This window comes from Triplophysa dalaica, chromosome 19 (genome assembly GCF_015846415.1).
Source record: "Triplophysa dalaica isolate WHDGS20190420 chromosome 19, ASM1584641v1, whole genome shotgun sequence".
NCBI lineage: Eukaryota > Metazoa > Chordata > Actinopteri > Cypriniformes > Nemacheilidae > Triplophysa > Triplophysa dalaica.
Genome location: NC_079560.1, coordinates 10,031,375 through 10,056,621, shown reverse-complemented (window position 1 = coordinate 10,056,621; position 25,247 = coordinate 10,031,375). Strand labels below are relative to the sequence as shown.

At 36.6% G+C, this 25,247-nt stretch overlaps 5 protein-coding genes across 10 annotated transcripts in view; 3 read left to right on the top strand and 2 right to left on the bottom strand.

Annotated features, from left to right (window-relative positions):
* cnksr2b (connector enhancer of kinase suppressor of Ras 2b) overlaps positions 1-2,968 on the top strand; it is a 36,252-nt gene extending 33,284 nt beyond the window's left edge. For all 4 annotated transcript variants that reach the window (XM_056730813.1, XM_056730811.1, XM_056730810.1 and 1 more), the window contains exons 21-22: positions 1,727-1,926; positions 2,036-2,968. In XM_056730813.1, coding sequence (XP_056586791.1) covers positions 1,727-1,926; positions 2,036-2,086 — 251 coding nt within the window. In that variant the 3' untranslated portion in view covers positions 2,087-2,968. The remainder of the gene's footprint in view (positions 1-1,726; positions 1,927-2,035) is intronic.
* Positions 2,969-4,270: 1,302 nt separating this feature from the next.
* sms (spermine synthase) lies at positions 4,271-12,567 on the top strand. Its single transcript, XM_056730814.1, has 11 exons — positions 4,271-4,454; positions 6,532-6,652; positions 7,393-7,480; positions 7,882-7,946; positions 8,106-8,281; positions 8,604-8,760; positions 10,295-10,382; positions 10,571-10,685; positions 10,895-10,974; positions 11,062-11,177; positions 11,624-12,567. The coding sequence occupies exons 1-11, from the start codon at positions 4,409-4,411 to the stop codon at positions 11,652-11,654; spliced, it is 1,083 nt and encodes a 360-aa protein (XP_056586792.1). The 5' UTR covers positions 4,271-4,408; the 3' UTR covers positions 11,655-12,567.
* Positions 12,568-13,591: 1,024 nt separating this feature from the next.
* Positions 13,592-17,649, top strand: ppme1 (protein phosphatase methylesterase 1). Of its 3 annotated transcripts, none has more exons than XM_056732076.1 (14): positions 13,592-13,851; positions 14,634-14,728; positions 14,851-14,942; positions 15,064-15,121; positions 15,247-15,298; positions 15,376-15,530; positions 15,677-15,767; positions 16,036-16,101; positions 16,228-16,351; positions 16,500-16,629; positions 16,706-16,750; positions 16,834-16,898; positions 17,089-17,156; positions 17,257-17,649. In XM_056732076.1, coding segments are annotated over exons 1-14 (1,125 nt in total). In that variant the 5' UTR covers positions 13,592-13,768; the 3' UTR covers positions 17,258-17,649. The 3 variants fall into 3 exon arrangements, with proteins under 3 accessions (XP_056588054.1, XP_056588055.1, XP_056588057.1); XM_056732077.1 differs by having other exon boundaries at positions 14,634-14,729; positions 14,854-14,942; XM_056732079.1 differs by lacking the exon at positions 13,592-13,851 and adding an exon at positions 13,872-14,235 and having other exon boundaries at positions 14,634-14,729; positions 14,854-14,942.
* Positions 17,650-20,028: 2,379 nt separating this feature from the next.
* On the bottom strand, positions 20,029-21,000 carry LOC130408385 (odorant receptor 131-2-like). Its single transcript, XM_056731883.1, has one exon. It carries the CDS (start codon positions 20,998-21,000, stop codon positions 20,029-20,031), a length of 972 nt encoding a protein of 323 aa, XP_056587861.1.
* A 1,903-nt stretch (positions 21,001-22,903) lies between these two features.
* LOC130408411 (odorant receptor 131-2-like) lies at positions 22,904-23,875 on the bottom strand. The gene has a single exon (XM_056731918.1). The coding sequence runs from the start codon at positions 23,873-23,875 to the stop codon at positions 22,904-22,906; it is 972 nt and encodes a 323-aa protein (XP_056587896.1).
* Positions 23,876-25,247: the final 1,372 nt, after the last annotated feature.

Genomic DNA, 25,247 nt, shown 5'->3' with positions numbered 1-25,247 from the left:
TAGATCTGTTTAACTTGATCTGAGTTACACGAACACTGACAGGCGCACAGACAGTACTTCTTATTTAGAAGTACTGATTCTAGATCAGTAAGCAATTCAAAGCGACATGTTTGGTTTTGGGTTCACCTCATGTAAATGAATTAATGTTTTCCACTTCCTCATGTAAACTGGATTTCATGATGATCAAATTTGTCATATTTTTTGTTGGCCAACTATTTGGCTTTACACTAGGCCTGTCATTGCTGCTCACACCCTTCAGATGGAGTATGTGTAAAACAGGCCTAACTTGCCTTTGCATACACTTGTAGACTATGCAATATACAGCCACGGAAAGAAATTAAGAGATCATTTCAGAATAATTTTCAGTTTTTATGAATTTGCTATTTATAGTGATTAGGTAAACGAATATGTTTGATTCATTCTGTGAATTTATAAAAAAAAATTCCCCCAAATTTTAAAGTAAAAAGTTTATTTTTGCATCTATTTGCAGAAAATCAAAACTGAAGAGACTTTTTCAGACCAAATAGTGCAAAGAAAACACTTTTCATATTCACTTTTAACCAATACAAACAAGAATATTTGTACATTTGGAAAAGTTGAAAAATGATTATTATAGTTCCATATATACCGTATACAGGTCAAATTGATTTGACAAACTTAAAGCCTTATTGTAAAGCGCAACGTATTGCATTATTTATGAGTATATTTGAATTGATATATGTTATTAATTTTGTGCATGCTAGTCATTTCTAAAAACTAGTAATATTGATCAGATTCAATAGTGGTAACTTGTCGGTCATACTGCGTCAAACTGTTAGTAATGTTAGGCAAGAGTATACAGTATTGTTACTCTCAGTATAACTTAACTTTAACTAAGTATTACTGTGAAAAGGGATCACAATTTATGCACAATGATGTTGAGAGAACGCTTCAGTACTCCAGCTCAAATGAAGACCATATTGGTGGTTCACACAGCTGAACACACATCTCCCTTAAATCCTAACCACTCGCATAGCTGCAGTCTTTCTAATCCATTGTGATAACTCTTCCCCCAACAGGACAACCCTTCCTTCTATTCCACACATTCACCCTTTTTTTCAACCTTCACATCGGCCCAAAGAACACAATGAGCACCTTTTGAAACCCTTTAAATCATTTCTGTCTCAGATGGCAGAGTACTTCGCTCGTAACACAAAGGTCATAAATTCAAACACATATTGATAAAAATACAGTTGGTGAATGCACCATACAGTTTGACGCTTTGGATTAAACCATTTGTCAAATGCATGTTTATGTATAGTAATGTAAATGTCTTTTCACAGAGACATGAAATGGGGGTTTCTTCATCTTCTATTTTAAGATTAAGATTATAAGATTATTCAGTAGAAGTTGATTCCTTTGTTATGGTTTGGTGTAAGAAAAGGTCAACTACGGACTAAATACTATTCATTGTGTATGTGAGGGAGTATTAGTGTGGATCTGTATTTGCATGTATTTGCATACAGTTAAAACTGCCCACACACATCCATTTTAGAAAGGAAGAGTTGTCACTGAAAGTCAAATAAATTGGCGGATTTATTGGCCCTGCCCTTATTACGGAATTTGTGATAAAATTCCCTTTTGTCATTTTGTCACATTTAGGGCTGGTTTTTCATATTACATTTATTATTCGAAGGGATATTTGGAATCTCATTTGTACATATGAACTCTTCAATGCCCTCTGTAGGTCCAGAGTGGGAGCGTAGGCACCAGGCGGACTCATTGGTGGATTTGTACCGGGCTCTGGAGAGGAATAGTCTATCACCTGTCAATGAGCACAGGCCCTCTTCTCGATTAGAGTACAAGAGATCATTCGTCCGCCGATCCAACGATCCATTGCTCAATGAGAAACTGCACCGCCTGAGGATTCTTCAAAACTCATTCAAGGTATAGACTTAAAAAGAGGATGTGGGGTCTTGTTTATTGGTACAGCCTATGCATAGATATGTGTACAGAATTTAAAACACGTGATTTTTTTATTTTGTTTGTTTGACAGGACATTCCTCTTCAAGAGGCAGAAACAAAGATCATTCATCGGGATGTTTAAACTGAGTTACAAAAGAACACAGCAGGGCACAGCACCAGTCATTTCTGCCAAAAAACACTAGTTCATTTTCTTACATATTCCTTTAAAACAAAAATGTACCAAACATCTACTTCTTTCTGTCTTTTTCGCTGTTCCTGCATTAAAGAATTTTCTCCTGTTGCACTTTTTTTAATAGCACATGCTAACATTGAGCTGAATTATTTGTGTTTGTATTAATGACTCTAAAAACTTGACGGCTTCCACCCAGGGCCAAATAACTGCACTTCCAAGGAACTCTACCTTACTGTAGTGTCTCAAAAGACAGGGAAAGAACTAAACTACTGATATAAATTATTTTCTAATTCTGATTTGCATGACCATTGTCTGGTTAATAGATTTTCTGTATGTGATGTTTGTTTTATTGGTCTTAACTGACTCAGAGTATTAATTCCAAGTTCATTCAAACCAACATTTTTAAATGGTAAATGTTATTATGACTGAAAGAGAAGAACTGACAGGATACAGTAATTGTGTGTATCTGTGTTGAAAGCACTGTTCTGTTGTAATGTATATAATTTATGTCGTAATATTCTGACCATCTGCACTCCAGCTATGAAAATACCCCATGTTGAGCGGCAAGGTACTTGCAATAATGTTGAACTAAAATGATTAGTTCGTTTAACACTATTATTGTCTATTTTTGTAAGCATGATATTTATTGAGATGTTTGTACATTGTTTTGTATGCTGAACTGTGGTATCTTAAGATAACTGCAAGTGTAAATCCCTTTTAATGTGCTCCTAAAAGATCTTTAACAAAATGAAACTTTTGTGTGAAAGCACCAGTGTTCTAGTATCTCCAAAAAGTAATTTTATCAATAAATTGTTGGATGTTTTGACATTATTTTAATGTTTTTTTTGTGACTGCTTCCTACAGTGCAAGTAAAACACGATATCCTTGTGTTTAAAAGATTTGATTCATATTTATATGCAAAAAAGTTCAGGTATTTTGTCCTGCCCGTTTGACAAACCATTAAGCCAGACATGAAACAATGCAATAAAGCAATGTCCTGCTGGTTAGTAGGCTAAAATAAGTGCCTTGCGTGGCCTGTTCCAGAATAGATAAATCAACAGGGCACAAAGGCCGGCGTACAGCACTTAAAGATTGGTATGATGACAGCTGGGCTGTACTTTATTCAATGATTGCTAGATGTTAGATAACAGTGATGACTGCACATACCCACAAACATCTTTAAGGGATAGTTCACCCAAAATGGAAATCGTCTACCATCATTTACTCATACTCTTGTCATTTCAAACCTGTATGACTACATTTCTTGAGCAGAATGCAAAAGAAGACATGTTGAAGACAGTTGGTAATTCTGTCCGCTCCATCAGGCATTTCTTCCCCTTAAAAAAACATAATGACAACAAGTATGAACTTGCTATTGTGCTATTTCCATATTGGACATGGTAGCCTACAATACTAGGCTAGCCTACAGTGTGTTTTAAGTATAGGACATGTCATATGTGTCATATCAATACCACATTTAATGGACGTTATGGCATGAATTGAAATAGGCTACCTTGGATAACAACACCACGATACAAAAACACCACGTAAAACCTTATATTTTCTCTGTTAAATGTTTAAACCATGTTAAGGCATGCAGAAAACTGCCCAGGTGGTTTCTGTTTATCAGATGTTTTTATTGAACGAGCCCTTACAACCCTACTGTCAAAAGAGGCGTTGGCACTGTACTGACAATTTAGAAGAGTTTGATCCAACACAGACCAACTCTAGTTTGATTGACATTAATTGGAATGCACAATAAAAAAATAATATCTCATTCTGGAAACTCTTCAAACATCCCCCCTACTTAATAAAATATATTAATGTTAAAAACATCATAATTAATACATAAAGAATAGTTATGTAGTCTAGGATATTGGGAATTATTATTCCAGTTGGGTAGCCTATTTATTGGGTGTTCTCTGGGTACCCATCCCCAACATCACATCAAAAGACTACACATAGTTTCCATTCAAACAAATTTAAAAGCATTTGCAAAGTAAATAAAAAAAATCAGCAGAACTAACACACAATGAACGCGAAATAACAAATGTAAATCTATTATTGTTATAGTTACCCGAGCGCAGGGAGTCCACACCTACTCGTGTGGGACCTGGGTCGGGCGTGACAGGGCCACTCCACCCACTTCCGAGCTTGACTACAGAGAGCGAGAACACATCCCCGAGGGCACCACAGTCTGTCACTAAAAGAAACTCCACCAATTCACACCCGGCTGCCTCATCCAGGCATGGCAGACGGCTTTACCCCATCATGGCAGTGCGACATTACACCCTCGACCTCAAGCTCCGTGCGCCAGGTAAATTTCACATGAATGAATGAAGGGGTCTCGTGGTGCATTGCAGAAAACGGGCCTCTTCGCTTTTGCTCTGTAAGCGATTTATTGCTTCTCCAACTACCCCGACCTTCCCTTGCTTAATCCTGAGATGCATAAGTCACTGCAATCGAGACGAGAGCTTCGTTTGTTTTGCGTATCCTCCCGGCGTTTGCTGTGATAAATGACCTTCTATATAGGGTAGCATAGCGGTGCTAGCAGAGGCTAATGTCGGTTGCCCTTTGGAGCTGGGGGCTCTGCTGTTTCTCGTGCATATGAAACGTGCATACCGAGTCCTGTCGACTGTAGTACACTGAACTCAATTTACAGCAGGCGAATCGGCTGCGTTTTATAATCTTATATTGGATATGTAAGGTAAACCCGTTATGCGCTTCATAGTAAGCCCAGACGGGCACTAAGTGTGTGCATATATCATCTATAAAGTATATATTGCTCTGTGCTTCTATGCATTGGACACGAAATAGAGGAAAGTCCTCGAACCAGTGTCCATTTCAGTAGTTATGAATATAAGAATGAAGCTAATGATAAAGTGCGCACGTACCAAGATGTTAAGTTTGCATGTGACAGGTGTGTCGTGTTTTTCTCTTGTATTGAAGTGTTCCTGTCAACCTGATTCTTTCACTAGTTAAATATAAATTTCACATAGTAAGGGGAGAAAAGACGACTGTGTATAATTGGTTGTTAGTTATATGTGTGAATCTTTGAGGCATATTTTTTTTTACTTGACAAAACGGCTACTTCCTGTCCTCGATTCTGGTCGATCAATAGTTGTGCTTGATTCACGATAAAACACATATACGACCACTTCACGTAACGATTCTGTGTAACACTACGCACCCTTCGCGACTACAACTAAGCAACACAAACGGAACATTCTGTTGCTGTTTACAGTCGATCAGGGACTATTTTTCCCTGTGGAAGGAAGGCTTTAAGTTATTTTACTTAATGAAAGTTAAATATTTTGTTGTTTTAATGTGTGGTTACTGTTTTATAAAAGCAAAAATGTACTTGATAAAGCAGCCTCTCTTATCTAATTGCATATAGAAAGAATACACTGTTTATATGCCTTTTTTATTATGCATTTGGTTTTATCACATGCACGCTTAAAAACGGGAATACTCCCTATGTTATATATAACAAAAAGTTGAACAAAATTGTATAGGATGCTAGAATAGAAACATAAAGATAGAATAATAGTAACACGACCGATGTATATGGCAAGATCAAAGGATGGGAGTTCCTTGACAGTCGCCCCAGGGAAATGTTTGCATGTATGTGCTCTACAACATCAGGAAAATCAGGTCGTTCTTGTCTGACATGCATCTCAACTGCTAGTCCAAGCTCTGGTCATATCAAGACCGGACTACTGCAATTCTCTACTGGCCGGCCTTCAAACCAGTGCAAGCCCTTGCAAATGATCCAGAATGCAGCTGCACGTCTGGTGTTCAATCAGCCTTAAAGAACCCATGTAACTGATTTCACTTCCCTGGCTTCCAATTGCAGACGGCATCAAGTTTAAAACGCTGACACTGGCCTTCAGAACAATAACGGCAAATTCACAAGCCTTCCCCTTATCTTACCACTCCAGGTCTACATCCCCTCCCGTCATCTTCGGTCTAAAAATGAGCGAGGCACCAGATCGCTTGCAAAAACCTTATTTGGTTACCCTGTTGTGGAATGAACTGCCCTCCTCCACCCGAACTGCAGCATCCTTCACAACTTTCAAAACCAGCTCAAAACACACATGTTCCGTATTTTTTTGAATGTCTATTTCTTGTTTATATAAAAAATAAATCTTGTTGTTCATTCTCTCCTTTGCTTACTGCAGCTTTAATCCTCCTTGTATCATTGCCTTGTAAATTTACGGTACTGTTTAGCGTGTTGACAAAATGTAAAATGCTCCCCTACTTTTAAGACGTCTTGGATAAAAGCGTCTGCCAAATGAATAAATGTGTATATATAAATAAATGTACGGGCTTTTGAAGTGGAGTACAGATTAATCCATCTGCTTTCTCTCTCTCTCTTTCTGTGTGTGTTTTAGCTGACGTCTCTGCGACTGTGCGTGGTCTTCAGTCTATATTTCAAGAGCAGGAAATGACAGAGACTGTTCATGACTCTGAGGGACATGGATATCTGGCCACCTTTGTCGGGAAAAACGGCAGGTAAGCGTTATTCGTCTGGTGACTTGACATTGCAGAATTGAGACATTTTCCTTGTGGTTGAAAGTCAGTTAACTGAAGAATCTTTCAAAACATGCCACAGCATGTAGAAAAAGTTGGTTTCGGAGTGGTGAAGAAACCTAGATTGCGGAAATTTGTGAAATTAGAGGTTATTGCATGGGACAGAAAACGTTATGTTGGGTTTTTAGCTTTGCCTTCTAACAGCTAAGCACAACATTAAAGCTGAATGATAAGAGTCCGACAATGATGATGGTATCATGGCATCTGTGATTGACTCCACAAACCCTCCACTCAAAACACCAGGTGTGCTCCTGTGTCCAGATACTCTCAGATGACCATTGATTGGCCGGTTAAGTGCATCCTCTGCGCAACAATAGACAGCATTTAGATGAGCGTTGGGTCAGTTTAGTGGCTTTGTGTATCTATACTAAAGGCTTTGGCACTCACTTCCTGTTTTGTGTGTGGCTTGCTGTTAACACAGCTGGTCGGTCTTTGTTTGGGCTTAAGCTGGGATGAGGCTGGCCTGGACATCACAGTTACTGTACTATTGGTAAAAATATAACTAGTATAACTATATAACTATAACTAGGCCCAAGCCTGCCTAGTTATAACAGCCTAGAAGAACCTGCTCCCGAGAGTATTTTTTTTTTTTTAACATTTGCAATTTGAAAGCTTTGATTTGAAGCTGTTTAAGGGAGCTTTTGCATTTTTCTTTCCATCAGGTTTGCCATCCTACGAATGCACTCACACGGTCTGGTGACTTTTGACCTGCAGTGTCTTGAAGGAGATGAAGAAGCGCAAGTGGACAATGTGAGTTGACATAATGTAGGTGCGGTTAGGAATAGAGATGCTTATAATACATAATGAGTGCATATCCAAAATAAATCTTAGCTTGAAAATAGGTTTACCTAATGCAGATTATAGATATGTTTACAGTCATTTGTTGCCTGCATATTTTATTACTTTTTTATTATTGTCCTATACATCACGGATAAGTGTGTACATGTATTGCTAAATTTAATCAACATTTTTGGACACCCTGAATTCAAATGGTTTGGGGTGAGTGCTTCTCTATTCCATGGTGCCTATTCTGGTTTTATGCTAACCACACACAAACAGCAAATCGCACATTTCAAAATTTGCTTCCTGTTTGTTTCGTGTCAATGGGGCTCCTACAAAAAAAGGTTATGTTGTATTTCCTCTCTTTGTAGCTACTGAATGCACTGGAAAAGAAACTAAAGACTCTCCTTGATGGAAATATCCAAAGGATCAAGAGGTGAAACTTCTGTAGTGTTATTCTCCAATGACGATTGGCATGAGTTAATCATTTGCCATATTGAAAGGAATAAATTACTCAAAAAATGTAAATTCAAGAGAGATACAGAACAGTTAAACTGTTCCTTCACGTTTTAACTGTATAATCTTGTGTTGTCAGGCTTCCAGCGCTGGTTCGAGGCAGTGATGTGGACAGATACTGGCCCACAGCTGATGGTAGACTAATGGAGTACGACATTGATGAGGTTGTGTACGAGAAGGATTCGGCCTACCAGAACATCAAAATCTTGCACTCGCGGCAGTTTGGCAATATGCTCATCCTCAATGGGGATGTCAGTAAGTTCACAGGGTCACATTTTATTCATCCGCATTTGTGTACAAACGTCTTAGACAGCACCAGGCTTTTAGGGATGCAAATTACTCACTTTTCAACTTATATGCATCAATTTCTTCTTTAAATCATAATTTTGATCAAAACCACATTGTATTGTTTAAATACTTGAAAACCTTTTATTTCTATTATGCAAAAAGACTTTGCTATATTATATTAGTATAGAACATCAATATAAACACACCCAGTAACACCCTGCTTTGAATATCTAGGCTTTTCATGAGTTTGCATGCGAGTGTGTGCTCATGAATGGTGATTGTATCTCAGATCTTGCAGAAAGTGACCAGCCATACACTGAGGCCATTATGGGCAGTGGAAAGGAGAACTATGCTGGAAAAGAGGTACTTATTCTGGGAGGAGGAGACGGTGGTATTCTGCACGAGGCGGTGAAGCTCAAACCAAAGATGATCACCATGGTTGAGATATCCTTTATGAGTATAACTGCAACTACTGTAGCTGACCATCAAAGTGTTCTGGATGAAGCCTAACACAGATTTAACGGCACAAAGATTATCAGGGTTTGATTCCTAGATACTGATAAAATAACTTTGGATAGAAAGTGTCGGCCAAATAATATTTGGTGTTCTGCTCCAAAATGAAAAAATATTTTGTACAGTAAGGTAGCAAACTAAGCTCAAAATATGAGTTTTCGGTAACACTTTACATTTAGGTACCCTTTATAAAACATTTATAAATGTGTTCATTAATGATTAATTAGTCGTTTACAAATGCCTTATGAAGCAGTTATAACTGGATGAATAAAAAGAGGGATTCCAACAAAATACCTGCCAAATATTATGTTATAAATGCTTATTAAATGTTTTTGTTGATTATTTATTTGACTCAAAAGCAGATTCATTATTCTCTTGATGTTGTTTGCAATATAGGCTGTCAGACTGTGCACTGTAGGGTGTTTTTTTTATCCTGCTCAATATTTGGCAGGTATTTTGTTAGAATCCACAATTTTATTCATGCAGTTATAACTGCTTTATAGTGCATTTGTAAATTACTTATTAATCACAATTGAACATATTTATAAATGCTTCATAAAGGAAACCTGTGTTACTGTGTTTTCTAATGGACTGCTTGCACGTAGCCTAGTGACGTAATCTTCAAACGATCTGAGAAAGTAATGGCTCCTCGCACACTGCTCTGTTCCAGACATTTATCCACCGAACGCAAATCACAAAAGGCTGAACATGGAATCATAGAAGTACTGTTTGGATTAAATAACTAGACTTCGAATACTGCAGCGTTTCATGTGTTTGAGCACAGACCTGACGAACACACACACAACTCAATTAAATGTTTGGATCACAATGTTGTGTCGTTTTAATGAAAAATTTAACGATATCCATAAGTAAATGCATTTTTTGTCAATAGCTATAGGCCTTTGTCGAAAGTGTCGTTATAACGTTAAAGGATAAATGCCACAAAATTTTGCACAGTTAATATATTTTTTTGGCATTAAATCTGCTCTATTTGCACATTGCTGTTATAAAATAATATATATAATTCGTTCCAATGTGAATGAACTTCAAATTAATTTAAAGTCCACATAGAAAATGCAACAATTGTTGTACGGTGTAATTATATTGTCGAATGAGAATAAATCATTAGGAAACACAGTTTAGGAAGGCGACGGACTGCTGCAGGATTTATACAACGCCTTTATTCATCACTAGATGATTATACGTTTATAAAACATATTAGGAGGTGAACTTCTTCTGTCATTAAAACCCAAAATAAAGCATGTTAACATCACAAACAGGATTTATTGTTTATAATTAAGTGACTGCCATAAAAATATAAATAATCTACCATGATCACCGCATGTAGATACGCTTAACACTGTTACCGGATCGAGGAAAACTCGGAAGACTATGTGCAAGTTATCCATTCAACTGTAAACCTCAAACGTGGTTTTAGAGTTCTATTCCTTAATTAAGCGTTTACATTGATGAACTGGTGATTAATGGATGTCAGAAACACATGAGGAAGACATGTGGGAATGTATTAGATAACTTGAAGGGAGATTGTTATGAGGTAAGGATTTAATTCAAAATTTATAATGTAAACATTCTTATCAGTCTTGATTTTAGAATCATAAGCCATTTCAAAGAGGCTCCTTCTTTGATTTTAAAACAAGACACATGTTATAAGTTCCCAAACCCTGGCAGGTTTCCTAACTAACAATGAATGTTTTTTGTATTTGTGACCCTTGCTACTTTCAGATTTTGGTACAGGACTGTGTTCCCGTACTCAAAAAGTTTGTTGAACAAGGGAGGATGTTTGATTACGTCATCAATGACTTGACCGCTGTTCCTATCTCCACAGCACCTGAGGAGGGTTAGTGTCTGCTGCTCGAATCCTTCTAAATGTGTCCATTAGATCCAGTATATTAATATACACTTGTCATTCACACAGCAATAGTAAACTGTGGACAACACAATGGAGTCACTTGCATCTAAATGCATTTAAATAGTGCATTTAAAAAACAAACCGTCTAAGTAACTCCTTAAAAAACATGAATTGTTAAAATTTGTGTTGTTCTATAGATTCAACCTGGGAATTCCTGAGGCTCATTCTTGATCTTTCTATTAGAGTTCTAAGACCCAGTGGGAAGTACTTCACGCAGGTAAAGCTTTACTGTACATTTATCTGAAATCTTAATATAATCACTTTTTTTTAAGAGAAAAAAAAATGTTTTATTTTCCGCCTGCAGGGCAACTGTGCAAATCTGACTGATGCGCTCAGTGAATATGAAAATCTGTTGGGAAGACTTTCGTGCAAAGTGGACTTTTCCAAAGAGGTGGTCTGTGTGCCCTCTTATATGGAGCTGTATCCTTTAAATGTACGAACCAAACACTGAAGGATCAAAGTTTGGCATACGATCCTTAAGATCAGTATAATTTTGCCTTGGTATAACCGTTGCAGTGATTTATTTTAGCATGTAATTGTAACCATTTTAATTCTAAGAACTGCTATTTTAAATGTTGCAGTGTATATTAGTGTCATGGGCACCTTGTTTTCAGTTTTAATGTAGTTTTAGTAGTATTTTGGATTATTTCTTATTTCAATATTTAAAGTGTTATTTTTAGTGTAAGTGTTAGTTTCAGTTTAATTGTTAGCAATTATATTATGTTCTTTTATCATGTTATTATTATTATTAATAAATAGGTTTTACAATATTATTTTTATTTAAAAAAATATTAAGGACAATATTTAATTTAATCTAAATATTTTTCCCTTACATAAGTAAACTGTTCCTTAACATGTTGACACAGGTGGGTTTTTTACACGATCTGGAAGAAGTAATGTCTCTTCCTCTGTCACTCTCCTCCAAGTCCTGCTGAAATGTGAAGAACTCTCCCTCACCCTCTGATGCACTTAGGGGAGACTTGCACAAATCTCTCCTAGCACTGTTTCCATTTTTGCTACATTCTCGTCCAGAAATGAGCAGCCTTTTTGTTTTATTGACATGGCTATTTGCATTTTGTGTTTGAAGTTAGAGATCATAACGTTATTTGTTTACCAGTGTTGGTTTGATGTTGTTTGTGTGGTGCCCTCTAGGGTGCGGTGTGTGAGTAGACACTGCTGATGATACTGAAGCCTGGAGGGTGGTCAAGCATCTGATTCTGAACACATTTCGGACTCCTGCCTTTGAGGATGGGCTTTTTATTTTGTGCATCGCTGCAGAGACAAATTGATTTTTTGGTTTCTGATTTTGCAATGCTCTTTGTGTTTAGCTCCACTGATTTGTTTGCCTTTGTGTTTGAATTTGTTTGCATCCTTTTGTAATTGTGGCTTGAGTGTGATTTCATCCATGGTGCTTCACAGAGAGTTTAATGACAGTGTTGCATTCTGGGATTCCATCGGATGGTTAATTGAAACAGAAGCCCCTAAATCTGTCTTAAAAGGGAAAAAACGTTCCTGCTGTTGCAATTTTCCTCAAGTTTTCTTCTGAGCTGTGAATGTTACATTTTTATAATAACTAGGTTGAAAGTAGGTTTCCCTGCTTGACGTTGTTTTGTCTTGATTTTTTTTCTAGTACAGAAAAAAGTTCTAGTTTTTACTGAATGTAGGCCACTTAGATTAATGCTTTTATCCATAAGGTTCTTCGTTTACATTATTTATTTTATTTCCCCACACACAAGTGATCCTGCCCTGAAACATTATTTCTGTTCTTGAGAGTGATAATCATCTATTAAAGCAGTTGAGGAGGAAAATATCACGTGTTGTTTTTGTCTTTGAATTCTGAGGCAGCGTTGCTTCAGATGAAGGTAAATACACTTGCACATGTACTCACAAAATACTAAGAGAAAACAAGTGCTTTTAGTGTTTGCAATAACTGAATACAATTCGGCAGTAACTCATATATAAGTATTATATATAATATATATATAATAGTATATAAAACACATAAATAAAAGCGTGTTGTCAAGTTACGTTTGGGTGTGGTGACACTGATTATCTTTTTAATTAAAGGAGTAGTTTACCTTCAAATTGAAAATTCTGTCATCATTTATTCGCTCTCTAGTACTTTCAAACCTGTATGAATTTCTTCCGCAGAACACAAAAGAAGATTTTGAAAAATGTTGCAACAGATCAGCTTCAAGACCCACCCCACCCCCCCTTATTGTAACCAATAAAAGTTAATGGGGGGCTGTTAACAGCATTCTTTAAATTATCTTCTTATTTGTTCTGCTGAAGAAAGAAAGTTATACAGGTTTGAAATGACAAGAGGGTGATGACAGAATTAGCATTTTGAAGGTGAACTACTTATTTAACTGAACAAAATAGACATAGTCAAAGGTAGGCATTACACAAAGGCATAGTCAAAGGCATTACACAAAAAAATTACAAGATTCACCTACAAAAAAAAGCTATTATTTGAAAACCCAATAGTCGTCATTTAAATTGTATTCTTTTTCAACAATCACAAAGTTTCGTTTTTTGCGTTAATGAATAGGAAATTTTGTATAGATTAATAGCATTAATTAAGTTAAAATAATATTGCTTTCTTTTATTTGATGGAACATTTTCTAAACAAAAATATGGTCTCAATATGATCAAATAGTGGTTAAATGGAACGAAGTGCATTACGTCATTTTTTTCAGACCGCTTTACGTGCTCAGTGAACCAAACCCGGTGTTTTCTGTTACTTGTAGTTGTTTTCATGAACATTGGCGTCAGCGTCCTCAATAAAAGGCAGTTATATGACTACATTTCCCACAATGCACGTCGTGCAAAATACTGGTGGGCGGAGACTGCCCGTGTTGAACATACATTTTTGTACCTGTCTGCTGAACTCGGCTGATTTATCGTTATTGTGTAAAGTGTATAACTGCACCGTTTATCGAAAAGGACTCGTATGGTGCAAAGTGTATGAGACGCTTTACGTGCCGAAAGGGTTTCACTTTCCTCAGGCCATGGAGAAACAGTTGCATTTGAATCTGCTAGCTGCTAAACCCCCGACGCCAGGTTTGCAGTCGGGATCTAAATTAAGAATGGGGTGAGTTTACACTTTAATCATATGCCTGTCGAAATATCACATTCAAAGCAGTGCACACAAAGTAAGTTTTAAAATAAAACTGTCTGTCGCCATCTCCATTCTAAAGATACGTATCTCGAATTTTTGCTTGCATGTTTTTTTTAACTCCTAAAACACTCATATGCTGTTTTAAAAACATTCACAGAAATAAAACCAGCTGGTTAACACCTCTAATCTAACTGTTTTGTACTCCAACGAGATCTCCTCCCGTGACTTGTGTGTCATCCAACCACAGCGATCACGACAGGTTACGGCGTAGGTCCTACGCACGACTATAACTTGAAGCTCGAGCAGGCGTGTTTTGCCATTGATGCTCACACCTAGCCTGAGCTCGAGATCTCTCTGGTCAGTTTAACTGTGAAAACCTGAGATGTTTTGACACTTTAAACCCCTTATGAGTACACCATAGAAATTCTGAAGGTTTTTATTACCAAAAGATTATTAAATCCATAACAAAATGCTTTTATGTAGTGTATATGAAGTATTATTCCTGTAGGATTAAACCGTGTTCCATCCGATAACACATGTCACCAATAGACCTCAACACATTTCCTAGTGAGACCCTCAAAGACCACTACAGTTTCAATACAATTCCTATTAAATCCAATCATTTTCTGTTAAAGATGCTGTAGTTTTTCATCTGGGACGCCAGACTTAAACCCAAAATGGTGTTTAAAAACACATAACCATGAAAGCTCTTAATTTCCTAGATCACTGTATTTTGTTATCTCTTCTTAATGCAGACCTGGAAGAAAAAAAGATTTTTCCCCCCTTCCCTGGAGTCAGTACTTTGAAACCATTGAAGACGTGGAGGTGGAAAATGAGAACAGCAAAGACATATCCTTTACTCCAATTCCCAGGAGACCTTTGACTAATAATTGCCCAATATGCATGTAAGGTTATATAAAATGTCTCAAATGTCGTTTTTTTATGCAAATCCTTCCTTAACTGCTCCGTACACATTCAGAATTTATAGCAGTGGATCTCATGGTCCTGTTTTGCTCTTGCTCCATGGAGGAGGTCATTCAGCTCTTTCCTGGGCGGTCTTTACTGTGAGTTTCCGACTTATTTAATATGTCCATAGAAAATGTCTTTATAAATGTAAATAGTGTTAAATTGTCTACTCTATGCACTGATTTATATTCATGATATTGACTGTTCTCGTATTTTTAGTCTGTTATATGCAGCAGGATTGACTGCAGAGTGGTTGCTATGGACCTTAGAGGACACGGTAAGGGCTTTAAACCTGCTTTTTTGTGTCTTTGATACTTCCTTGAAAACAAACTATGAGAACAAAACGTAATATATATAAGTCACCAGTGTATAAGTCTGTAATGTTTTTTTAATACAACTCAGGTGACGCTAAAGTCAAGAACCCTGATGACCTCTCTGCTGAGACGATGGCAAAGTAAATTCATATTCAAGATGTCATCTTTACAATGAAGTGGTTGAAGATCGTAATATAGGAATTTGACTTTCTCTTAGGGACATTGGAAAAGTGGTGGAGGTGCTTTACGGTGAAAACCCGCCTCCTATAATGATGATTGGTCACAGTATGGGTGGAGCAATAGCGGTTCACACTGCTGCAGCCAATCACGTGCCATCACTGCTTGGTCTATGTGTAATCGATGTTGTGGAAGGTGCGTTTTCAGCCCTTATTCGTTCAACTTTGTTTCTAAGTGCAACATGATCATATATATGAAATAGTCCCCTTGTGAGTGGGTTACGTTCACATAGTTTCAATGCGTATATCTCCATTATATACCCTATTGTAATCATTTTTCAGGTACAGCAATGGATGCCTTGAATAGCATGCAAAACTTTCTGAGGAGTCGACCTAAAACCTTTAAATCTGTGGAGAATGCTATTGAATGGAGGTACATAGGCATTGTAGCCCGCTATACTATTGCAGGCATATTTAGTTAAGGCATTTCTTACTTTACTTACACTGTACTTTTTTCCAATTTAATCCATACAAATAAAACAAGTTTTTACATCATTAGATTTGTTGATATTTACTGATCATCATATCTTTACTGCTTTAAATTGTCAACTTAAAATAAATTTTAGATTAACACAATATTGTTACTAGCAAGAACATATATATTATACTGAATACTAATTATTCCTCGTTTTGCATACCAGTGTAAAAAGTGGTCAAATCAGGAATATTGAGTCTGCGCGGGTGTCCATGGTTGGACAGGTGAAAAAGTAAGTCTTCATATGTTTCCTTCAACTATGCCTTGAAACTGCCCTTTATTTAGAGAAACGTTTAGCAGTTACATCTGTTGTAAGGATCAGTTGTATATAATTGATCTGATGTGTTTGGATGTTTAGGTGTGAGGAGCCCTTAAGCAGTCCAGGGGTTTCTAAGAGCATCAGTGAGGGAATTATTGAAGAAGAAGAGGAGGAAGAAGGATGCGAATCCAATCACAAAAGAAAGAAAGAAGATGACCAGGAGGTAGTACACGTTTTCAACATTAATAGACAACTTGCCAAAGCTTTTACATTTCTGGAAATTTCACATTAGTAGACATATGGTGGTTCATAATAATGCTCTGCATTAATTATTATTTTTTTGTACATTTTTTTTCTATTTGGAATTGCAGATAAAAAAAGAAAGTTTGTACACTTGGCGCATTGAACTCTCAAAGACGGAGAAGTATTGGGAGGGCTGGTTTAAAGGACTGTCTTCTCTCTTTCTCAGCTGTCCTGTGCCAAAACTACTACTGCTGGCCGGTAAAAGGGCTGAGATATCTTTATTTTATATAATGGATTATTGAATAAACGTCTCATTCATGTTTCTCTCCCACAGGCATTGACAGGCTTGATAAAGATCTTACTATTGGGCAAATGCAGGGTGAGATTTGTGACTGTTGCCTGTTCAGCAGACTAGAATTGGCTCCAAGAGGTTTCACATATCTTTTGTGCTCTTTGTTACAGGAAAGTTCCAGATGCAGGTTCTTCCACAGTGTGGCCATGCTGTTCATGAAGATGCCCCCGAAAAAGTATGTCTTTTTTATATTACAGTGTTGCCACAGTCATAAAAATATTATTTTGTCCTTTAAGCAGTTTTCATTAAGCTACATCCATATTAGATGGAAACAACTAAGTATTAATAAAAACATCTTGTTGGGTCAACGACGACCTCTAATAAAGACCTCTAATATAATGACTTTTCTTGTTTGGTCATTACAGGTAGCTGATGCTCTAGCCAACTTTATGGTCCGCCACAAATTCACTGAATTCAAGGATGGTTACCCCTGGTGAGAATACTTTTGATAAAGTCGTTAAAGAGATAGTGATGTGTGTTTAATTTTTTTTAATTGAATGGTCCTCCTCTGTTTGTGTTCTTTGCTTTCACAGACGGCGTAGTGTCTCCTGTTGTAGTTTTCATCCAGTTGTCATGTCATCCTCTCTGCCCCCTTGCACTCCACCAGTACAAACATGACAATGCCTCTGCTGCAACAATATTCAAAGTACTTTATTCTTAAATTATATTCAGTTTTGTATGTCTTAATGTATATTTGCTGTACTCGCTATTATTATAATGAGCAGTTTGGCAGGAGTAATGAATACAAAACAATAATTTCAAAACGTTATGTACATTTACATTTTTATTTCCCCCTTTTGCATTGCTTTTGATGCCTTGCTTGTTTGTTGATGTAAGTAGGATGATTGTATTGTGTTTAAAGTGTTGCTCATTGCTGATTTCCAGGCAAATAATAAAAGAGGTTTCAGCAGTCTTTGCACATTCAACTTGTGCAGTACATGACCGTTTTTTTTAATTAATCTCTGATAAAATAGTTATTTTAGGTCTTTTTCTTTGTACACCCAAAAAGTATGCTTATAAGTACAATAGGATTTTATTTTGTTACATTATTTGCCACCTGCAATTTGTTGCTTTGTGTGATGCAAATTAATACTTACCTACATATTTGAACATGATGTATACATATACAGTGCTCTGACAACCGTTTGAGGACATTGAAAGGTTTGAGATGCAATGAACATTCAGTTGAAACAAAGACAGCTTTGAGATTTACTGCTACATGCAGCATTTACAGAGTTATGTTTGACATATTTGCAGCTTTTGTTCACAGACCATATGAAGTGTTTGAATATCACATTATTTTAGAAATATCTTAACAAACACATTTAAAATTAACATTAGAGTGTCTTTTAAAGATCGTCATTGTTATTTGTAAAATAAAAAGTTTTAAGATAATTCAGTTCAGAAAAAAATATTCACAGAATCTGACTGGTACAAAATTTGCATTTTAAAATTGTATTTCTGTTTATCTCTCCAGTCATGTTAATGTACATTAACAGAGGGAATTACTTTGCCTGAACGATAAAATAAGCATTTTGCAGCAGAAGTCAACAGAAGCGTGTGTAATTGATTAATATTGTCTTATTGAGTTTAGTGTCGTTGGTGTCATTGCTTTGTTAACAACAACCGGTTCTCTTGTTGTGATATCTCTGTCATCCCCTTGCTCTGTCATTCGGAAACATGGCTTTTCCTATCACTGCTATGGGGATGATATACAACTCCACCTGTCTTTCAGCCTGATGATCCAACTGTTTCTGCACGCATTTCAGCATGCCTAGCCGACATCTTGCTCTGGATGAAGGACCATCAGCTGCAGCTGAACCTTGCAAAAACAGAACTGCTTGTAATCCTGTCTGACCCTAAGATCCATCACAACGTCTCCATTAAACTGGGCTCATCAACCATCACCTCTTCCAGAACGGCCAGAAACCTGGGAGTCGTGATCGATGATCAGCGAAAGTACACAGATCAGGATGCCAGCACCGCTCATCCTCTACTATATCAGAAATTCCTATCCGAGCATGCTACACAGGTCCTAGTCCGGGCTCTTGTTCTGTCCAGACTGGACTATTGCGATGCACTACTAGCTGGACTTCCTGCTTACACAACAAAACCTCTACAGATGATCCAGGATGCAGCAGCAAGAGTGGTCTTCAATGAACTGAAGAGAGCACACGCCACCCCTCTCTTCATTCAGTTACACTGGCTCCATATAGTTGCTCACATCAATTCAAAACTCTGCTCCCGGCCTACAAGACCAACACTGGTTTGGCACCTCATCTTCATTCACTTATGCAGACTTATGTACGGTTATTGTCAGCTTATTCAAAAAAATGAGGAAACTTCACACGGTCTGGTCATTGATCAGTTTGTAATATGGTGTCAGGATGCCTCTAGGACCAAGGACATGTGTTATGATTTTAGGCGCAATGTCACTAATACTGAAAAAACTAGGATAAATGGTCTGGAAATAGAGGTTGTTAAAGAGTATAAGTATTTAGGATCTATTATTGTTGATAAGTGGTGTTTCGAGTCAAATACAAGTTTGGTTTGCAAGAAAGGCCAGCAGCGCCTGTATTGCCTGAGGAAGCGGGCAAAGTTTAATGTGGACAAGACACTGTTGACCCTTTCTATAGGTCCTTTGTCGAGTTGGTTGTAACTTTCTCCTTAATCTGCTGGTATGGGTCTATCACTTTAAATAAAAAAAACTCCCTTTCAAGTTTAATTAAGGTTTGCAGCTGCATTAGATGTTCTAAGCAGAATGGCTTGGAGGAACTTTATCACAAACAGATGTTAAAAAGGGTTGAATCTATCCTGTCAGATAGTTCTCCCTTACTGGCTGAATTTCAGATGTTGCCATCGGGACCATGCTTTAAACTCCCAAAATTCAGAACCAACAGATATAAACACTGTTTTGTACCTGCAGCCATTCTGCTTCTCAATTCTATAAAGAACCATAGATCATTTATTGACTTACTATTTACTGATTGTTTTTTTGTCTACATTAAAGATATTTATTTTAGTTTTCTGGGTATCTAGACTGAGCTTCATTTAAATATCTTCCTATTCCTCTTGTGTTATAGCAAAAAAGTTTTGGGTTAGATTTCGCTTCAGATAAAACGTTAAGGAATGTTAAGTTGTATACCTCCATGAAGATTTAAAATCCCTTTTGACTGAGATCAACATATTTAAAAAAACTAAATTGCTTTATTTTTGAACATTTAACATTATCAAAACATATATTTACACACACTTAGACCTTTTGATATTACAATTCATATAATCCTATAATCAATCCCAAGCAGTTAATGTATATTAACAGAAGGTTTTACTTTACCTGAACGATAACAAAGGAAATATTTGAATAAAGGCCACAAGGCATCATCTCTCATACCGTATATTAAAGGGCTCAGACAACGTGGCAGAATGAGAACAGTAAGATAGTTCAGATATCTGAGGTTTATGAAGAGAGGAGGATTGTTCCCTGACATCACATAAAGTGCCTTCTCTATTGTAGCATAAAGAAAAGAACAGAGACACAGACCCAACTGAATCAGGTGCAACAGAACAGTTTTAAGGGCCTTATTACATGAATCTTTATCAGAGGAGACAGACCTGGCTGTGATCATAATCCTAATGTAAGTAAAAATAATGACCACAGCAACAGATACAAAATAAAGAACATCAAACCCTTGATTTTTATCCATTTGCCATTTGGCTATGTACAGTTTCTCTAGTGTGCAAAATGTTATATCTGATAAATGATTGGGGTTGACAATTAATGCATAAATAATATCTATAGCAATAGTTAGAGTGCTTAGCATCCAGATGAGTCCTAAAGCGATGCTGGTCCTTTTTGGTGTGGCAATGTCGCAGTGCCTAAGAGGAAAACAGATAGCCACGTACCGCTCCAGAGACATGACTGCTAGTGTCAGAGGAGCGTTACGGAAAGTGCTGTGAGAGACAAAGACTAAAAGAGAGCACAAAGCTTTGGTGATATATAAGAGGAAAATAGACAAAATATACATGACAGTGGTGACCATCAAAATGACAGAATCATTTATAAGCATGTGACTGAACAAAATGTAGCGTGGTGTCTGAAAAAAGATGGATTTGCTTCCTAGAGCAAAAAGCATGACACAATTTACAAAGATGAAGAAAAGAGACATTAACACAACCACTATCAATTTAATAGTTTTGAAGGCATCAGAGTCTGATTGATAGAATTGCTGATAAATAAAAGACGTGTCCGTGACTGTGCCATTGGTCGCCGCCATAAGCTGAAAGAGAAAACAAAGAAAAATAACACTGATAAGAACAAATAACAGTGAAGTCCATGCCTCTTTTGATTTTATGAATCATTTATATAATCATTTTAAAACTCACAACAGACTTCAAACACAAATGTGTTCTCTTTCAACAATGGAAAAATCTGACAAAAAACCTTGCATCCACTCCAGCTGCAGATCCTGTAAACATATAGACATTCTGCTCGCAATCTTATATACCATTCACAGTGGCAGACAGAATGTGGTAACCACAAGGGCATGGGCGTGAGACCTGCCCAGTACAGAAGGGCATCAGGGGCACAAAGGACATGCTCATGATTACCATTTTAAACAAAAACAAAACAAACAACCGTTTTACACACTAGATGGCTTTCACATTGCCTAGTTTACTCGGAGTAATTGTGTTTTACAAATGCATTACATCACCTACTGCTTATGTATAATAAAAACAAAAACTACACAACTTTGTCTGAGCTTTGTTTTGTGCTGGTCTTTTATAATAGAAACCAGATGTTCACCTTTTTTACTCAAAGAGATTTTCATGTACACTTAAGTGGACACTATGCATTTTTATTTTATTTTTAGGCATAGGCCTACTGTGGTTGCCCACTGTAGTGACCTTTTAAATAATTGGTCTCAATGTTACATTACATAACATACAGGAGGCCTATGTCATATTTATGCCTAGAGTAGACTTGTAAAATTAACACTTTGAAAAAAAAGATTATTTCACAAGTGTTCCTTGTCTAACCTTGCTTAGGAACAATTTTTTAACACTGTTAGTTTAGTCAAGTTTTCTTTTGTAAGAGAGAGGGCGGTCATTTTGCAGTCAAGCATGTAAGAGTTCAATAACATTACAACATCCAACTAAGTTACAAACAAATGCAGCTGGTTGAGGGCATTAAGTACCTTCGATTTAACAATATATACAATATATTGTAAATATATTTAATGTTGCAATTAAAATATTTAAAACTGCATGTTTTAATGTGATATAAACACACTCAATATGATTATCTATGTTATCCCAGCATGATTTGACAGTGATGAGCTCCTTGTGTGCTTCAATGGATCCAGGGAAATCTGACCTTAATGAATAAATCTGTAAATTTAACATTAAGTATATTTACTTCATTTTTCTTCACATCCTTTTTCTACAGTAGCCAGAATCCTACAATGTTGGCTTTAACACAGGTTTGCAGAAGTCCTTTCAAAGTTTCTGTAGCTTAATCCGTTCTTTTTGCCCCTTCTAGTGCAAACAAAACTGATCAACATCTGCATTTTCACCAATGAAAAATAATTTAAACTCTATGTAACATAAATAGTCAGGCCTTAATATATGTAATACGCATGTTATGAGTTAGCAGGTTTTAGATCAGATATCAGTCTGAGGTTATAAAAGATTACTTAATAATAGGCCCCCAGGCAGAGAATTCTGTCCCATGAATATATCACATTTTCACTATTTCCTCCGTTTAACACAAGGACTCTTATTTTGGAAATTTGATATTTTTTTCTTTTTCGTTCATTAATTAATTTTCATTGTGAACGCTTTATATTAACTACACAACAGTGAATACATATGTGTTATGAACCAGTTCTGTCAATAACAATAATTAGAACATGCAAAGTAAACAACGAACAAATAAGTTACGCTGGTTGAAGAAGAAAAGTTTAAACCTTATTAGAAAAGCTGCAGTAGTTAGGTAAGTAAACTAATAGGTTAAATGTAACTACAACCAAACAAAAATATACATATAATAATAAACTTTTAATAAAAACTTAATGGCTCTATTTTTATACATCAACATTTTCAGAAAAGTTTACACAATATTACAGACCAATTCTTTTTTATACTATGTCGCACATAGTTTTATATTCCTGGAAGCCGTTAATGTATATTAACAGAAGGTTTTACTTTCCCTGAACGATAAATAAGAAAATATTTGAATAAAGGCCACAAGGCATCATCTCTCATACCATAGATCATTGGGCTCAGACAGCGTGGCAGTATAAGAACAATGAGATAACTCAGATACCTGAGGATTATGAAGAGAGAAGGATTGTTTCCTGACATCATATACAGTGTTCTCTCTATCGTAGCATAGAGGAAAGTGCAGAGACACAGACCCAGCTGAATTAGATGCAACAGAACAGTTTTGAGGGCTTTCTTACATGAATCTTTATCAGAGGAGACAGACCTGGCTGTGATCAGAATCCTAATGTATGTCAAAATAATGACCACAGCAACAGACACAAAATAAAGAACATCAAACCCTTGATGTTTATCCATCTGCCATTTGGCTATGTACAGTTTCTCATGCGTGCATAATAATATTTCTGTTAAATAATTGGGATTGACAACTAATGCTATAATAATGTCTATAGCAATATTTATGCTACTAAGGATCCAGATGAGTCCTAAAGCGATGCTGGTCCTTTTTGGTGTGGCAATATTGCAGTGCCTAAGAGGAAAACAGATAGCCACGTACCGCTCCAGAGACATCATTGCAAGTGTCAGAGGAGCGTTACGGAAAGTGCAGTAGGAGATAAAAACTAAAAGAGTGCACAAGGCTTTGTTGATATTGAGGAAAGAAATAGATATAATATACATGACGGTTGTAACCAACAAAAGTACAGAATCATTTATAAGCATGTGACCGAACAAAATGTAGCGTGGAGTCTCAAAGAAGATAGACTTGCTTCCTAGAGCAAAAAGCATGATACAATTTACAAAGATGAAGAAAAGAGGCATCAACACAGCCACCACAATTCTAGTAGTAGTGACAGCATCAAATTCTAATTTAAAGATTTGCTGATACAAAAATGACACATCTGTGACTGTGTCATTAGTCACCGCCATAAGCTGAAGGAGAAAAAAGAGGAAAAGTCAAATTAATTATAGATCCTTTGATTTCATGTATAAGAGTCCATTTCTGAAAAAGTTTAAGAGTCACAACAGACCTCAGACAAAAAACGTGTCTTCTTTAACAGGGAAGAAATCAGACATCAACCTCCCATCCACTCCAGCTGCAGATCTTCTAAACAGACAGCAATGTGCTCATGAACTTTTATAGCATTTACAGGGGCACACAGAATGTGGTAAGCACAGGAGTGTAGAAAGTGGATGAAGCCTACCCAGTGCAGAAGGGCATCAAGGTCACCAGGGAGGTGCTCGCCATTTTAAACCCCAAAATGGTAGACTTTAAACTCATGCAACAAAACAAAATTGCTTATACAGTGATAGTGACCTATTTATCAGGCATGGTGATCCATACCCGAAATGTGACCTCTGCTTTTAACCCATCCAGAGAGTAGTTAATTGCATGCACAGCAAGTCATTTACACACATAAATCCGGAGCAGTGGGGAGCCATCACTGCAGCGCCCGTGTAAGGTGCATTCCTCTTACCTCATTCGTTACCCGCCGGCCCTGACAATCGAACCGGCAACCTTCTGGTCAAGAGACCGACTCTCTAACTATTAGTTTACAACTGCCCTAACTCCTATACACCACATGTGAACCACGTGGGACAGGTCTGATTGTACGAATGAGGGAAAGAGAGAAAGATGAAAGATGAAAGATGTTACAAAACTTTTTGAAAAAATATATTTTTATTAGTAAATTATATTGTCAGTTTACAATTTCAAGGTTCAATTGGTTTCAGAGCGATTTGTCAATGAACAACTTCTTGTGTGCTTAAATGGATCCAAGGACGAAATTTGTGTTCTCATAAAAAAGATGTGACACATATTTTGTTATGTTAACTCATAATTTTTTATTAATTCAGAAAACATTTTGACTTGACTTGAATTAAGAAATCTTAATGTTTCTGAAATTCTGAACCCACTTTTAAGTTTTAAAATTTCAGAAATGATATGCATGTTACAGTATCTAGACAATAACATGTCTGAATGACTTCCCAAAACATTATATGAATTATGTGTTGTCAACATAATAGTTGATCATTTCATCATATCACATTAGTGTATCGCAATTACAATAGATTTCATAGTATTGTGAAACATGATGACTTTTTTTCATTGCAAAAAACAATTTATGTTTATTCACATATAACAAATTTTGCTTGGCCTCAAGAGTAATGTCCCCTTGTGTAGAGTAAGAGGGAAAAACATTGTTTTGCACATCAACAATATTTTATTGCTTAGGGAAGGAAATAACTTGGGAACAGTTGACTCAAGTCTTTCCTAAATTGCTCCCTGATCATCTTATTA

Excerpts from the sequence above, each read along its gene's own strand:
- sms (XM_056730814.1), top strand. The coding sequence starts at position 4,409 with ATGGCAGTGCGACATTACACCCTCGACCTCAAGCTCCGTGCGCCAG. Across the intron at positions 4,455-6,531 it reads CCTCAAGCTCCGTGCGCCAG|CTGACGTCTCTGCGACTGTG; the intron begins GTAAATTTCACA and ends TGTGTGTTTTAG. Across the intron at positions 7,481-7,881 it reads AAGAAGCGCAAGTGGACAAT|CTACTGAATGCACTGGAAAA; the intron begins GTGAGTTGACAT and ends CTCTCTTTGTAG.
- ppme1 (XM_056732076.1), top strand. The coding sequence starts at position 13,769 with ATGGAGAAACAGTTGCATTTGAATCTGCTAGCTGCTAAACCCCCGACG. Across the intron at positions 15,531-15,676 it reads TGTAATCGATGTTGTGGAAG|GTACAGCAATGGATGCCTTG; the intron begins GTGCGTTTTCAG and ends ATCATTTTTCAG. Across the intron at positions 16,751-16,833 it reads TACTATTGGGCAAATGCAGG|GAAAGTTCCAGATGCAGGTT; the intron begins GTGAGATTTGTG and ends TCTTTGTTACAG.
- LOC130408385 (XM_056731883.1), bottom strand. The coding sequence starts at position 21,000 with ATGGCGGCGACCAATGGCACAGTCACGGACACGTCTTTTATTTATCAG.
- LOC130408411 (XM_056731918.1), bottom strand. The coding sequence starts at position 23,875 with ATGGCGGTGACTAATGACACAGTCACAGATGTGTCATTTTTGTATCAG.